This window comes from Chlamydotis macqueenii, chromosome 4 (assembly GCF_036417535.1).
Source record: "Chlamydotis macqueenii isolate bChlMac1 chromosome 4, bChlMac1.mat, whole genome shotgun sequence".
Taxonomy (NCBI): Eukaryota; Metazoa; Chordata; class Aves; order Otidiformes; family Otididae; genus Chlamydotis; species Chlamydotis macqueenii.
In genome coordinates this window covers 49,107,115-49,121,570 of record NC_141559.1, presented here as the reverse complement: position 1 = coordinate 49,121,570, position 14,456 = coordinate 49,107,115, and the positions used below count along the sequence as shown (strand labels likewise).

Genomic DNA, 14,456 nt, shown 5'->3' with positions numbered 1-14,456 from the left:
AGAAATGAGGATTTTGCTTGTATGGAAATTCTTCTGATGGTAAGAAAAGCAGAGCTAGTCATCAAGAAAGGTAGAGCTGATTCTTGTCTCTGATAGTCCTTGTGCTCCAGCAACTCTTTTGTGCTAGAAGAGGCTCCAACCACTTGTCAAAACATGATGTTAGAAGAGTTGTTGCTAGGCAATTGAAATTATTATGTCCTACATCTTTATTTCTTCCCTGATAGCAAGAAGCTATTTAATAAGTGGTGATTATGGAAGGATTCATCTTCCTAAAACACACGAGTATTACAGCTCAGAATACGTATTCTCAGAGATGTATCTCTGTTTGGAGGCATGCGGGGAGTTTTTACCCAAAGCAGGAGAACAGTTCTCAGTAACAAAAATAAAAATTGAATGATGAGAAGTAGAATTCATATAGTCTGGCAGCTAATGTTCCTGATTAACATCCATATTACTCTCAAGTGCCTCTGTTAATTGGCAAGCACAACATATCTTAATTACTTTGGGTATTTTGAAATTTAAATGGAGCGGGCTTATTAATGGTGGAAAGTAAGTAGCCTGGGAAAACAGGAGCTAATCTTATTCTGAGTTATTGATTCCAGGTTTTTCCTGTACTCATTTTAAAAAAAAAAAAAAAAAAAAAAAAAGCTAATTGTTCTTGCCTCCCCAGTCTGCATGAGTGTTCATCAGAACTGCATAGGCATGAACATTGTTTCAAAGTGAGAACAGCCTAAGACCAGACCTAAGTGCATGGAAGAGTACTTATGTGATCATCAGTATGTCCCAGATTTGAAGTACAATATTCTTCAAGTAATCTATACTGATGAAGCATTTAGTTTAAAGTTTTTGTCAAATATGTTTGTAATATAGCTGGGCCTAAGCATTTACAGCAGTTATGTGAGTTTAATTTCCTAAAGGTACCAGAAACTTGCAGAATTTCAGTGTGGCCTGTTACTGTGTTGTTTTTAGGGGGTATGCAGTAAGTAATTTTGTACAATTCTACGTGTTGGTAATGTGAACATTTGGCAAGACTAGAAACTCTTGTATTAAAAAAGAATCAGAAGAATGAAGAAAGGGAAGAAATCTGTTAAAAGCCCATGATGTTCAGAGAAGTTTTGCATTAAAACAAGAGTCTGGTTATTAAGCAGCGAGATAGTTTTTGTATCTTAAAATAGAATTAATTTAAAGCATTTAGAAAAAAATGTTGCAATTAAATTAAGAAGGAGCTGAAATAGTAATAGTTTTTTCTCTATATTATATGGCATTGATACATGTTTGTGCTCATATCACAAACTATTCATTTTTGTAAGCATTTAAAAAAAAAGATCACATTTAGGTTAAAAAAAAATATCATGCCCTTACATCTCCTGAAGCTATGCTTGTTCTTCGTATACACCAAATTTTAATTTAGGCTATTCTGAATAATTTAAAAACTCACAAGTAACGTCATTTTCACTGAAAATCTCATAATTTCCATGCTGTATATTGTGCTTTGAATGCTTTTTAGGTGAGTATTGCTGTGCAGTGTTATCACTGATTTTTAGAAGTATTCTTTGGTGACTGGAACTCTGAACAGGATTGGTACGTGATAACACTCGGTTGCTACATCTGAAAGCTGTAATTTTATGTATACTGTTACTGAAGTGAGCTTTACTAGCTACTGCAACTTGCTGTGCAGCCTCCGTTTACTCTGTGGAAAATAAGTGAACTAGTTTTTGTCAAAATGGCAGAAATCTACTTGGTAACAGTAGGTGGGGGCATAGTGAAGATTATGCTTGAAAACTGGAGAGAAGCAGATTCTGCGTGTTGCCAAAGACAAATAAAGCATATGAATGTAGTCCTTATATTGGCATTTATTAGACAGGATTAGAGCCCTGTTTCAAAGGGAAGGAAGAAGTACAAGAAAATGTGCAATTTTCAGAACCCACAGTTTGTATGGCTGTGTTGGCATGGCTTGCGTGCACGCTGATGAAGGAGGGGCACCTGAATGCTAGAGCACTCTTAAGAGCAGATGCAGCAGGAAGTAGGACAGGTAAACATGGGCAGTGAAGAAATTGTGGAGCCCAGGTATCTGTGAGCCACCGTGTGAGGGCATGGGGTGCACACTCGGACTGTTTCACTTGTAAGGTGCCTGGGTTTGCAGTGGGAGCGGTATTGCTAGAAACTGCAGGCCGTAGTGAAAGCAGAGGTGGTGCAGGGTGGACTGATAAACTCAGAATTTATAGGAGTCATCTCCGTTGATGAATGTCCCATGGCAGTGTCTGATGCTCAGTTCAGATAGTGGCTTGGAGTTCAGGCGGAGGGAGGACCTCTGCAGCACCCTGCCTGAGGGGCAGAGCCCCTCAATCCTACTAAGGCCTGTGCTCAATCCTACTAAGGCCCTGTGGCTGCAGAGCCTGGCCTACTGAAAGCAGCTTGGGTCCTCTTACAATCTAGGGCCACCTGGGCCACATTGTTCAAGTTACTGGTCTTACTCATTACTTACTAATTATGCCTGTATTATGCATAAAAATTTGGGGGTTTATCTGTGATACTGTTTTGGTAGCTGTGAACTGCTGAATTGTTTAATTCTTCTTGTTCGTGTTTTTTACTTCTGTTCACGAAAATCACTTGTTGTTTGGGTGATATGCTTATTTAAAATGTATATAAATTATTTTTACAGACATAGAAGTTAATGTTTAGGAGGCTTACATCATTTTTTTACAATGCTAAGGCTGATGTCATGTAGCTGGTTGTTGTCTTTATGGTGTATGGCTGTAAGAACTATTGTAGCACTGTGGAGTTAGCCACACTACTTAGGAATTCAAATATCTTATCAGTGTGGACAAGAACATAGGTTCAGTTACTTAGGGTTTAAATTTTACAGACCTCTCCTCACTCTTTACTTATCTTTCTTCTGGCACCTGCATGGAAAAAATATAGGTGTGATTATGATTTTCCAGGTGAAACTACAGTTCTTCAGTTGTTCTGTGATGTTATATAGATTTCTGTATCTAATCCTTTTGTGAATCAATGCTCTTTCCGCTTTGCTATAAACCTTGAAGGTCTTTTAGAAAATCAGAATAATAACTAACTCAGAGCAATATTTAAACCCCATAATAATAAATGTCAGAGTTATATCCTCTGCTGTACTCTTGAGTAATCTGAACACAGAAAGAGAATTAAATATGCCAATGCAAAGAAAGAGATTGTCAAAAAATGGTTTTGGAAGTGATTTCATAAGGTTCCATGTTAGAAAGCTGGGAACAAAAGATTGGAAAATTTTCTGATGCTGTTTTTTTTGACCTTATGCTTTGATCCAATGGCCCGTGTAGTTTTAAGGAGTTGAGGTTATGCAGATAGAGAGAAAGGTTAAGCATACAAGTGTGAACTAAGCACTCATCCATTTCCATCCCGTTATGCCACACGTGCTCTCTGTCTTTAGACAAATCTTTTGATTTCTGTAGTTCAGAATAGAGTTGCATACTAAAAGTGCTGTGTATCTCTTTATCTGAATTTATGTGGGTATCAATACAGTAGTAATGAGATTGCACAAGGTATGTAGAGTGCTGAAGAATTTATTTATTTAGCACTTTGTGTTTTCTTCTCTGTAAAATGGGGTTGATACCTGCTTATTTTACAGCAGTATCTGTGAGAATTAGTCTGTAAATCCATGGTATTAGCTATTATTAACTTGAGGAGGTGGTGTGATGGGGTAAGTAGGACAATGGGCTGCAAGCTGAAGACCTGAATTCTATCCTTGAAGCTCTCACTGACCTATATGCTCTCTGATAAATCTTTTTGCCTCTTCTGTGCCTTAGATTTTCAATTGTAAAATAGAGCTCGCTTGGTGAAAAGTGCTGTGATCTGAATATCATTATTATGAAAGTAAAAGCTCTGTATTTCTGAGTAAAAGCTATTCTAGAAAACTAAGAAGCAGCTTCAGCTGAACATGTAGCAATTGCTTTAACGTTTTTTTGGCTATTATTTGTCAGTCCAGAAATAAAGTAAGCTTTTTATAACTGAATTTTTCTCTTCTAGGGATATGTTATCTGTATGCTGAACTGGTGTATTTGTGGAATAACTGTTAAACCATGTCTAAATTCAAAGTAGACTCTTAAATATATTCATAAACACCCAAACTCTACAGTTGAACTAAACATGTATAGCTTTTTCACTTTCAGTTTGTATGTTCATAGTTTGAACTAATTGTATGTATATGTGTACACATATGCATCATTTTTGCAGGTCTAGTAACTCATGCTGAGGTAAAAGAGCAGTTATCAGCTTACTCTTATATTTAGAGTTTGAAAACAGATTACAATCTTAAAAATTTTCAAAGAGATCCAGACTTTCCCAACATTCATAGGAAAATTCATAGTTTTGGGGAAAAAAAAATATTGCACACATGTAAGGTATCTCTTGTCTTTCTCATGACATCAAGAAATAACTGGCAGCCCTATTTAAGATAAATTTTTCAAGAGGGAAACTTAAACTTGAAAAGCACTTTCTTCTTTTCTTCAAAAACTGTCAAATCATAAATTGTCCAAAATATTTTTTAGAGTTCTGTGACATGAAATAGTGGATATTCTAGGAAATGTTTGTATAGAGATACTACAGGGAAGTTTAAGATTCAAGTTTTAGATTGAAACTATTAGACATTTAGAGAAAGATTAAATCAGTTCTTCATATTTTTCAGTTGTGTTACAGCTGTGGTAGCGGAGCAGTATAAAGCAAAACACCAGGCAAAGTAAAAAAAAAAGTGTAAGCACTGAAGCTATTTAATGCCTTTTCCTCTATTTGGATTGCAACAGATACACTGGAACATGCATGATTTTAATTTTAGCCTTAATGCCATTAGGACAGCTGTATCATCCTGTCTTAATGCTTTTGACTTGCTAATTATAATTTGTATTTTATATAAAGTTTAGCCTTTCTCCGCTCTGCAAGGTCATTTCGATGCTTACAAATTGAAAGTAATAAACAGCTTGTTTATTGCTTAGAAGAAAGTCAGGTGTCTCTCCATGGAAACCAGCTTTCATAGAAATCCTGTGAATACCAGAGAATTTTCTTTTACTGCTTACCAGTAAATGAGAAGTGGAGCTGCACACTGTGCAAGTCTTTATGCAAATACTGCTGCTCGTTTATCCCCCTCCCCCAATTTACTTATTTATGGTTTGACTGACAATGAAGTGGTAAGTGGAGATTTAGGTAAATTACTTATTGTGCCCGGATAGAGTATGAAGCTACAGGTAAATCATATTTAATGGTTCCAAGACTTAAAAACTCTTTAGAACCTTAAATCATAACCTTAAACTGTAATGTTGCCTCATGTTGTCATTGACCACTGCAAAAATTCAGATAAGCCATTCAAAAACTTACACTTTGTGATTAAGGAGTAATGTGAGTGCATTGATGAGTAAAATATTGAATTAACTTTGGAACTTAAATATTTGAGTTATATAACATTAACTGTACCTGAAATATTTAATAGCATTTAGAATAAATGCATTTGCCTCTTAAATAGGATCTTGATTCTTTTTTTGTTTATTGGTGGTGAATTGTCCCTGGTTTTGTAGGCTTGTGCTGACCTCGCTTAAACACCTACTGCCTTTGCCATGACAGCAGTATTATTACCGGTAAACGCTTAAGTGCGTTCAGTGCTGTGGATTATGTAATTTTCTGTCATAGTAAGTGTGCGGAGAATAGGAGTATGGTGCTGTATAAGTGGTGTTCTGCAGAGTGCAGGTTGGATGTTTTTTCAGCCAGTTAACTTTGAATGTCGTGTCAACTATTACTGCTGATTTGAAGTTCTGGGGTCAGAAGCGTCGTTCTGGACTGTGGGAATAGTGTAACCCCTGCTTCAGGAAGACCTGCAGAACCTTTGACTCACTGCTTCGTTAGATTGCTACTGCAGTTTATTTGAGCATCGTTTAAGGACCAGTGATTTCATGGATGTCCCCTACCTTCGGCTTGCTTTGTTAGGAAGAAGCACTTACCCTGTAGTGTTAGTGATCCTCTTTCAGTAAGTGGCACAGTATGCATTCTGTTGCTTGTCTTTTTTCTGCTGAACTTTAAACTCTCCTGTTGCATAGTTCCTAGGGCGATCAATGGTGTATTTGCTGTGATTTAGAAAAGGGTATCCACAGATAGGCTTTAGTCAGTTACCGTTTGTTTTGAAGTGGTGCTGCTGCTTAAATTATTCTTTAACATAGATCTTAACTAAGTAAAATACAACTCGGATTTATTAATTTCTCAACTAGAAGAACAACAAACCAACTACTTTTAATGTGTTATCTGATGCAGTGCCTTGGTGTATTGTAGCACTGTTGCTTCAAAGAGCTGCTTGTGAAATTTCACATGTGGTTCTTTCTTGGGTCATACAGAAGGCTAAGTATAAAATGATCAGTTGAGGAACTGAAAAAAACTAGAAGGAACTAAGGAGATTTAGACATCTTTTCTTTGGTAATTCAACAATGCATCAAGAGCTTAGTTACTGGGTTTTGGCGGTCTTCTGCTCAGGTTTCACTGAAAAACTTCAGAGCAGAACCTTCATGGTGATCTTAACAGTTCTTTCACTTTATTAATATTTGGTTTTAGTCATGATAAATTTGATATTATGACTATTAGCAAGCCCTTAACCTCAAGAGTTGTCAGAAAGCAGCTGTTGGCAGAAGTAAGGTCAGTTTCTACACTATAAGTATAAATACTGTTCAGCCTGGAGAAGAGGAGGCTTCAGGGAGACCTTATAGTGGTCTTCCAGTACCTCAAGGGGCCCCACAAGAAAGATGGGGAGAGGCTGTTCAGCAGGGCCTGTTGTGATAGGACGAGGGGTAACGGTTTTAAAATAGAGGGAGGTAGATTTAGATTAGATATTAGGAAAAAAGTTTTTTACACTGAGGGTTGTAGAGCACTGGCACAGGTTGCCCAGAGAGGTGGTGGATGCCCAGTCTCTGGAAACACTCAAAGCCAGGCTGGATGAGGCTCTGAGCAACCTGATCTGGTTGGAGAAGTCCCTGCTCCTTGCAGGGGGGTTGGACTATAGATGACCTTTTGAAGGTCCCTTCCAACCCTAACCATTCTATGATTCTATGAGATAATAATAATGAGGCTTAGAATGGGCAGCATACTGAAGAAAGTGGGCTGGAGTCTCTTTTCTGCTTGCCACAAGTGGGAAAGGCTGTCTTTGTCGTGAGGTGGTAAAAGGTGTGGGTGGGACACTGTAGAAGGAAAATATATTGAAAGGAAAAAGACTCATGAGAGGCTGAGGAAAGGAGGAAGAAGAGATAAATGAAAAAAAGAGAAGTCTGTGTATTGGGGGGGTTGTGACTGAAGAAGCTGGAAGGTAAGAGTAAAGTTAGTCAGTAAATTTTTTTAATGCTTTACTCGCATATATAAGAAGAGCTATCCAATAGAGCAGTGCATGGCAATGTAAATAGATATGTATTCGCATTAACTGTCTGAGAGCTTCTGGTAAAATACTGATGATGTTTAATGCTCCAGAAGTTGCATACCACTGCCACCTAGGAGATCTGAGTGACCAAGTAACGTAGTGCTTGCTGAGCCCCATCCGTAGCAGCCGCTGCAGGGCTCCTTGAATCATTATTTCTAAAAGCGTTTACTGACCAGCATTGAGAGGAAAGGGAGCAGTATTTGTTCTATGTCATTGCTTTGTTTTTTGTTTTTTTTTTTTGTCACAGCTGATAGGGGTATTCTAGAAAAAGAAGCAAGTCAAAAGATAAGTAATCACCTTAATGCTTATTTATCTCAAAGCATTTTTAATCTGTGTTTACTGGGCATAGTTCATAGCTGCATTGTAAGAGTATATGCTCTCCACCAAAATATAGCCAGCTACCTTATAGAGAATTAAAACAATCATGTACCAGTGAAGACATGGAACCTGTATTTCTAATTAAAAATGTCCTCATTCCAAATGCCATTGCTTTAAATGGAACTTTACTAGTTCACACCTTTTATAGAAATAAAAGAGCTGTTTGGAATTTGCACTGACAGTGATTCAGCAGCTTAAATGTCTCTTATAAGAGACTGCCTCACCAGTAGCATTGGTGCCCCAAAGCTAGGTCAAGTTGAACAACTGTTCTTTGCTGCAACCTGATTTCCACTCTTGCATGTGTTGCGCAGTCTTGTTTAACCTGTGAGATGCTATGGATGTAAAGTGAAAGATGAAATTATCGTCCATAGCTTTGTAATAATACAATTGTCAATTATATAACAGGATATATGATAAATATCTTCGTCAAAATTTTTTTCTTCCAGCTGTGTTCTGCAGTGCTGGTTTTGTGTGTTCCTAAAGGATATATTTAATTACCTTTTACTGAGAATTACAGAGTAGGTTGATGTTACTGTGTGAATTGTGTGGGTCTAGTTATTTTCTTTGCATTTCTTTTTGTCCCTTTTAGTGTATCCAGATGAGTCTCATCCCAGGTTTGTCTCCTCAAATAGTGTTGATGGCTGTACTAGTTTTCCCTTGAGAATAACTTACTAAACTTTAAAAATGCTTTTCAAGACACTTATTCTTTATTAACTTGTTGGTTGACACACTTGATGTGCACTGTTTTGCATTGTGTCTTGGTTTTGAGGTGGTTTGTGTCTTCTCTTGACAAATTAAAACAGTGTTTGCTGATGTGGACAACCTCACAGTTATAGCTGCCTAGGGACAGTTCTTGCCTAGTGTGTTGGCAAGCTTACTAATTTCCAGAGGGATTTTGAAATTCATGAACTGTTTGTATTTTGAGTTCTAGATACTGTTTCTAGATTTCTCAAAGACAGTAACAATATTGACTTGCATCAATTCTGGAATAAACTCAGTTGAGATACTGCAAGAAAGATTTAATCTCATTTTGAAGAACACACTTATCATTCTTTGAGGTTTTTAAGTTATTAAAGGCTTCCTTGTCAAAAAATTGCTGACGTGGAAGTGTTTGCTCAGGAAATATTACCATGTGACTGAGTTGTGGGGTTTTTGTTTTGGCTTTGTTTTGGCTTTTTTTTTGTTTGGTTGGGTTTGTTTTGTTTTTTTTTCCTGCTTTTTGCAAAGCTGCTGCTTTGTTTGCTTGTTTTGCTTGTGTGGAGCTTTTAGGGGTAAGAGTGAGGGCTATCTTCTGGAGGCACTGTGGTACTGGAGGAGTGTGGGGAATGGCTTGAGTAAGGTGTCCTCGTCTGTGTGTCAGCTCCAAAATCTATTTGATTTAACTGGATACCACCATTCCTGTGCCATAGATAATCCAATGGTTTGATGGGGTAATACCATGACAGCAGACCTCTTAAAACAGTTGCCAGAAGATCTACTGCAGAGCTTTAGAAAGCAAAGGCTTAGACATAGGTCAATAGCGACGGTCCAGTGGAACTATAATAAACATAGCTGACTCTGGCTGAGAGTGATATTTTCTTGTTATTACCTTATCTTGCAATTATGCAAGTCTATCTTGCTGTGTATTTTTAAGTGTGCGTTCTTTGTTCTTTTGTCTTGGAGCCTTGTATCTCGGTTTAATTTGTTGGATTTTTTTTTTTTTACTGTTTTAAATTGTCAGGCCCCATTGATTTTTGTTCTGTTATATATGCTCACTCATTTCTCACCATCCTTTAAATTTAATTTTCATTTTCCCCTTTGCAATCTCTGCACCAACATGATGTAGGATTACTTCAGGAGCAAAGGATCCCCAGGATAAAAGAGGAGGAGAGTTTCCTGGTGAGAAGGAAGCAGATGGGTTTTAACTAAGGCCAAAATTAGACTTGATTTTTATGGTGAGACTTACGTAAAATTGATGTACTGAGGACAGCTGAGCATTCCAGAAAAATTCTGAAATGCATAAATCTGGAATTCAGATGGGGGGAGGTAAAATGTACCTTGGGTTTTCAGGTCTGTAAATAAATCCTAATAATGGAATGCAAGATCTGTATTTGGATTAGTTCATTTTTTTAATCTGAGTGTTTTACTTTCTGCCATTTTAAAGCTTTCCTGCAGCTGGAGAAAAAAGAACAAAAACTAACCATCGATCAGCCAGCTAAAGGAAGAATAAGGAAAAATTATTCTTTCACAAATGAAGAAGTAAGACAGATTGATCGGGAAAACCAAAGGTTGCTAAAAGAACTGTCCAGACAGTCTGCAAAGCCAAGAAGAAGTATCCCATTGAAGAAGTCGGCTGTACCGCCTCCTAAATTGTACCACACTGCCATCAACAGGCAAAAGGAGCAGCAAAGAATTGAAAGAGAGAATCTGGTAAGTTTTGAGAACTGATTTGGATCAGTAAATTGAGTAGGACTGTTTGTTGTCAGATGAACTACTGCTAAATACTTACAAAACTGATAAGGCAGCACTTGGAGCTTTACTGCAGTAAGTCTGCAATGAATTTCCTTTACTGTTTGCATAATTGTTTTTTGGGGGGAGAAGAAAGATGCTTTTTCAGATGAAAACAGTTTTTACTTTATATGAGTTTACTCTACTGTAGTATCATTCAATTTAAGAGGATCAATTGTTATTGTTAACACACTCCTAAGTTTGGACAGCAGTCTAACTCTATTCGTCCTGCTTTATGCGTCATGATTACTAGTCTCTCAAGAACATAGTTGCAGAAAATAAAGCAATTGGTATGATAGCATCAAACCCATTATATTTGAAATGCAAAAGATAACAATGTGAATGTCAGTTTTGGTTTTTGAGTAATTTTATAGCTGTTAGTCTCTTTCAATATCCATAGTGCTATGCTTGTCACAGTATTTGAATGTAATGGCAATCGCAATAACTTACTTTACTGGAAAACAGAAATTCAGACTAATTTATAGGGATGCTGGCAGAGTTGACAGATAAAAATAATACTTATTTGAATAAGATTTTTTTAGTGGTTGAATTTTAATACATATAATGCTATTTCCATATCTCGTAGTTGTTCATTAGTATGTTTGAAAAGGAAATATTTGGAAAATTTATAATATTTGGAAAAGGAAATATTTGGAAAATTTATAGTGGAACTAATTTCACTTTTTTCATCTGTGTAAGTATAGGTGGCAATTTCATTTTATATATATAGAGAGAGAGAAGTTCAACATTGAGAAAGCATCCGGCCAGCAACTGAACACTACACAGCTGCTCACTCACTCCCCCCTCCCAGAATGATGGGAAGAGAATTGGAAGGGTAAAAGTGAGAAAACTCATGAGTTGAGATAAGAACAGTTTAGTAATTGACACAAAGTAATAATAATAAAAATATTGTAAGGAAAAGGAAAATAACAAAGAGAAAAATAAAATCCAAGAAAGACAAGTGATGCAAATCAAAACAATTGCTCACCACCAACTGCCTGAGCTCAGCCAGTCCCCGAGCAGTGGGCCTCCTGCCAACCTTCCCCCTGGTTTTATTGCTGAGCATGATGTCATAGGGTATGGGATATCCCTTTGTTCAGCTGGGGTCAGCTGTCCCAGCTGTGTCCCTTCCCAACTTTTTGTGCACCCCTAGCCTGCTCGCTGGTGTGGTGGTGTGAGGAGCAGAAAAGGCCTTGACTCAGTGTGAGCACTGCTCAGCAGTAACTAAAACATCCCTGCGTTATCAACACTGTTTCCAGCACAAATCCAAAACATAGGCCCATACTAGCTACTCTGAAGAAAATAAACTTTATCCCAGCCAAAAACCAGCACACCTATTCAGGAGAATGTTTTAGGTTTTAGCTTTGAGACATCTAGATGTCTGAAAACCTGAACACATACAGTCATTTCATATGTTGCTGTTTTAGTACATGTTAGAGATTAATGGTGGTTGCTTGTAGTCCAAGAAATAATATCCTTCATTTATTTATTCATTTATGCTTTAGTTGTTGTTGTCAGCAACATGAGTGGACATGTTTGACATCAGAATAATTCCTTAGAATTTATGCTAGGACATCATGCTATGTTGGACTCTAAAAGCGTTTGGTTTATTCTTGTCCCCGAACTCAGGATGATATATTCTGTTCTGTTCGGAAGAGTGATTCATCAGTACAGCTTTATGTTTTGTTTAACATTGCTATCATTTTTGAGCAATTCTGTTTACTTTTTTATTCTGTTTGAAGTGTATGTTCACCTAGATCATCACAGTTGTAACATAGTGATTTTTCTAGTACTGCCTTTTGGGATTACAAGTATGACATGCTTTTCTCAGAGACTGTGTGTAAAGGAGCTGCCACTCTGCCCACTGATGAGGTTTTTTTTGTTTATAAAGCTAGAAGTATGTGCTTTATGAACTTGTTTTCTTCTGGTCAGCAGCTTTCTTCACCTTTGTAGATTGAAGAGCTGGAATTCCGTGGAGCTTCCTTATCAGTCTTTCTTCTATTATTTACCGGCCCTGAGATACTGCATACAGGATATGCTGCTTGATACACATTTGCAATGTTTGTTGCAGAAGGATGCAGGGTTTTGTAAACAATTCAAGAATAGAAATCTGCAACAGCAGTCTGTACAGGGGGTCAAAGAGTTTTGATGCAAATCCCACTCCCTCCACCCCCCTCCACCCCCGTTGAATTTCAGCTTTTGTAATTTCTTGCCCTGAGGTTACACCTTGTCTAGGGAAAACTTTCACTTACTCTGCTAGAGCATTCTTGGAGCAATGCCTATATTTACTGTTATCAGAAAGACAGCTTGATTTCTGGTGCAGGCATTTGGCATCAGAGGTGATGCAGGGAAAGTAATTAAAATATTAGGAAATTAGAGAGGAATCTGAGTGGTTTGGTGCTCTCTAGCTTTGTGAAAGGGTGCAAGGAGGTGCAGGGAATATATGTTGCTCCCACAGACTCTGCTAGAAAGAGCTACGATGGAATAAAAAGGTGCATTGCTCTGAACAACAGTAGTTGTACAGTAGTGATTAGCAATTTATGGAAGAAAGCACAATTAGCAAAATAGATTGCTGTTAATGTCAGAATTTTGTACTTGCTGCTTTTGACTCTGTGCTTTTGTAAGTAGAACCTGCTTTTGTTTGCTTATCTGAGCTGGTGTCGCTTGCCGATAGAGGATGCTGCTTATTCAGAAAACACTCTACTCTTCTGTTTCAAGATACTCTCAACCCTATCACCTCTCCAGTGAAAAGGGACATAAGTGTGACTGATGTGTTACTTTTTTCCCATGTCTGCATATATGTGTCTCTCTGTATTGACATATTAATCATTATTTCTGCCAGTATAACTAAGATACTCAACTTCATAGACTCAGCACTACACATCATTTAAAGTTTCAGTGGTTTATTGTGTGACTCAAAAATGTGTACGGGTGAGTATTTGGGGACCTTGAAATACAGATTTGCAGGCACCACACCATTCTTCAGTCACTTCATCTAAACTTAGAAGTAACTCATATATCTGTGTTGGCTTTGGGGTTTTTTTTTCTCATAATTTTAATTAATTCTGAGTAGGACTTAGGTGTTAGATGACATTAGTGAGCTCAGCTGCTGTGTTCAGCCAAGTTCCTAGGAAACGAATGTCCTTTTGAGTTCACACTGGAAGTTCTCAGCAGGTCTGGGACAGCAGTTCTCAAACCTTAGATCAAGAGGGATGAGGGTGTTCTCCTTTTCTGTGGATATGTGGTCTTCCCACATGTCCCTATGTGTTCTTCCTACCCCATGCCATTATGACTCACTACTCATAACACTCCATGTTGTTAATTCCCCCCACCTCATACTCTCCCAAAACACACCCTAAGCCCCAACAAGTCCAACTCTGATCCCAGTTCCAGTATAGGCACCCTCCCACACAAATTAAAAAACAAAACAAAACAAAACTTACTATGTTTCTCTGCAAGGGCTGTCTTTCTCTTTTCACCTGCTTGGTTCCCCAAGTTGTGTGCTGCAGATGTCATGAATGCTTCTCTGCAGCACTTGCTCTAGTCACTGTGGCTACGGGCTCTTTGTGGTTGCATTTTTTGTAGTCTGCTGATTCCTGACCCAAACTCGACCTTCCTGAACGCTGCTGTGGTAATTATAACAAAGACTGACTGATTGGCAGGTTCAAGGAAAGCTTTGGTTGTTTTGTGCCCTGCTCAATTTTGTGGGAATATTTTTTTAATACTCGTAGCCTACTTTGTGGTGATGCCAGCCACGTGTAAACTTGATAGCTGTTCAGTTAAAAAGGCTTTTCTGTAGACTGAAAAACTTTAAGAGTTTTTTGACATTTAGAGTTAATTAGAGCTAATTAGTTACAGCTAACTAATGCAACTGGCAATTGAAGAAAATTACAAATACTTGTATGGAAAGAACAGAAACGTGTCTTTGAATGCATTGTTACCTACTTCCCCCTCCCCCACCTGGACTCTGCCAAGGGACGGTGTGGTCACTAGCATCAGTGACATAAGAGGAGGCATAATATAAATAAATTTGAACAGCTGTCAAGTCACACTAGTCAGCTGGTTAGGACTCAAAGGAGGTGAAACTGAAGCCTTTGTGCGTTTGAAAAGCAAAGTAAAACAAGAAAAAGTACCATCTTCTCCATTCTCTCTGAACTCA

General features: G+C 37.8%; 1 protein-coding gene across 1 annotated transcript in view; it reads left to right on the top strand.

Annotated features, from left to right (window-relative positions):
* CFAP97 (cilia and flagella associated protein 97) overlaps positions 1-14,456 on the top strand; it is a 33,278-nt gene that overhangs the window by 13,025 nt on the left and 5,797 nt on the right. The window contains exon 4 of the mRNA XM_086747631.1: positions 9,954-10,219. Coding sequence (XP_086603757.1) covers positions 9,954-10,219 — 266 coding nt within the window. The remainder of the gene's footprint in view (positions 1-9,953; positions 10,220-14,456) is intronic.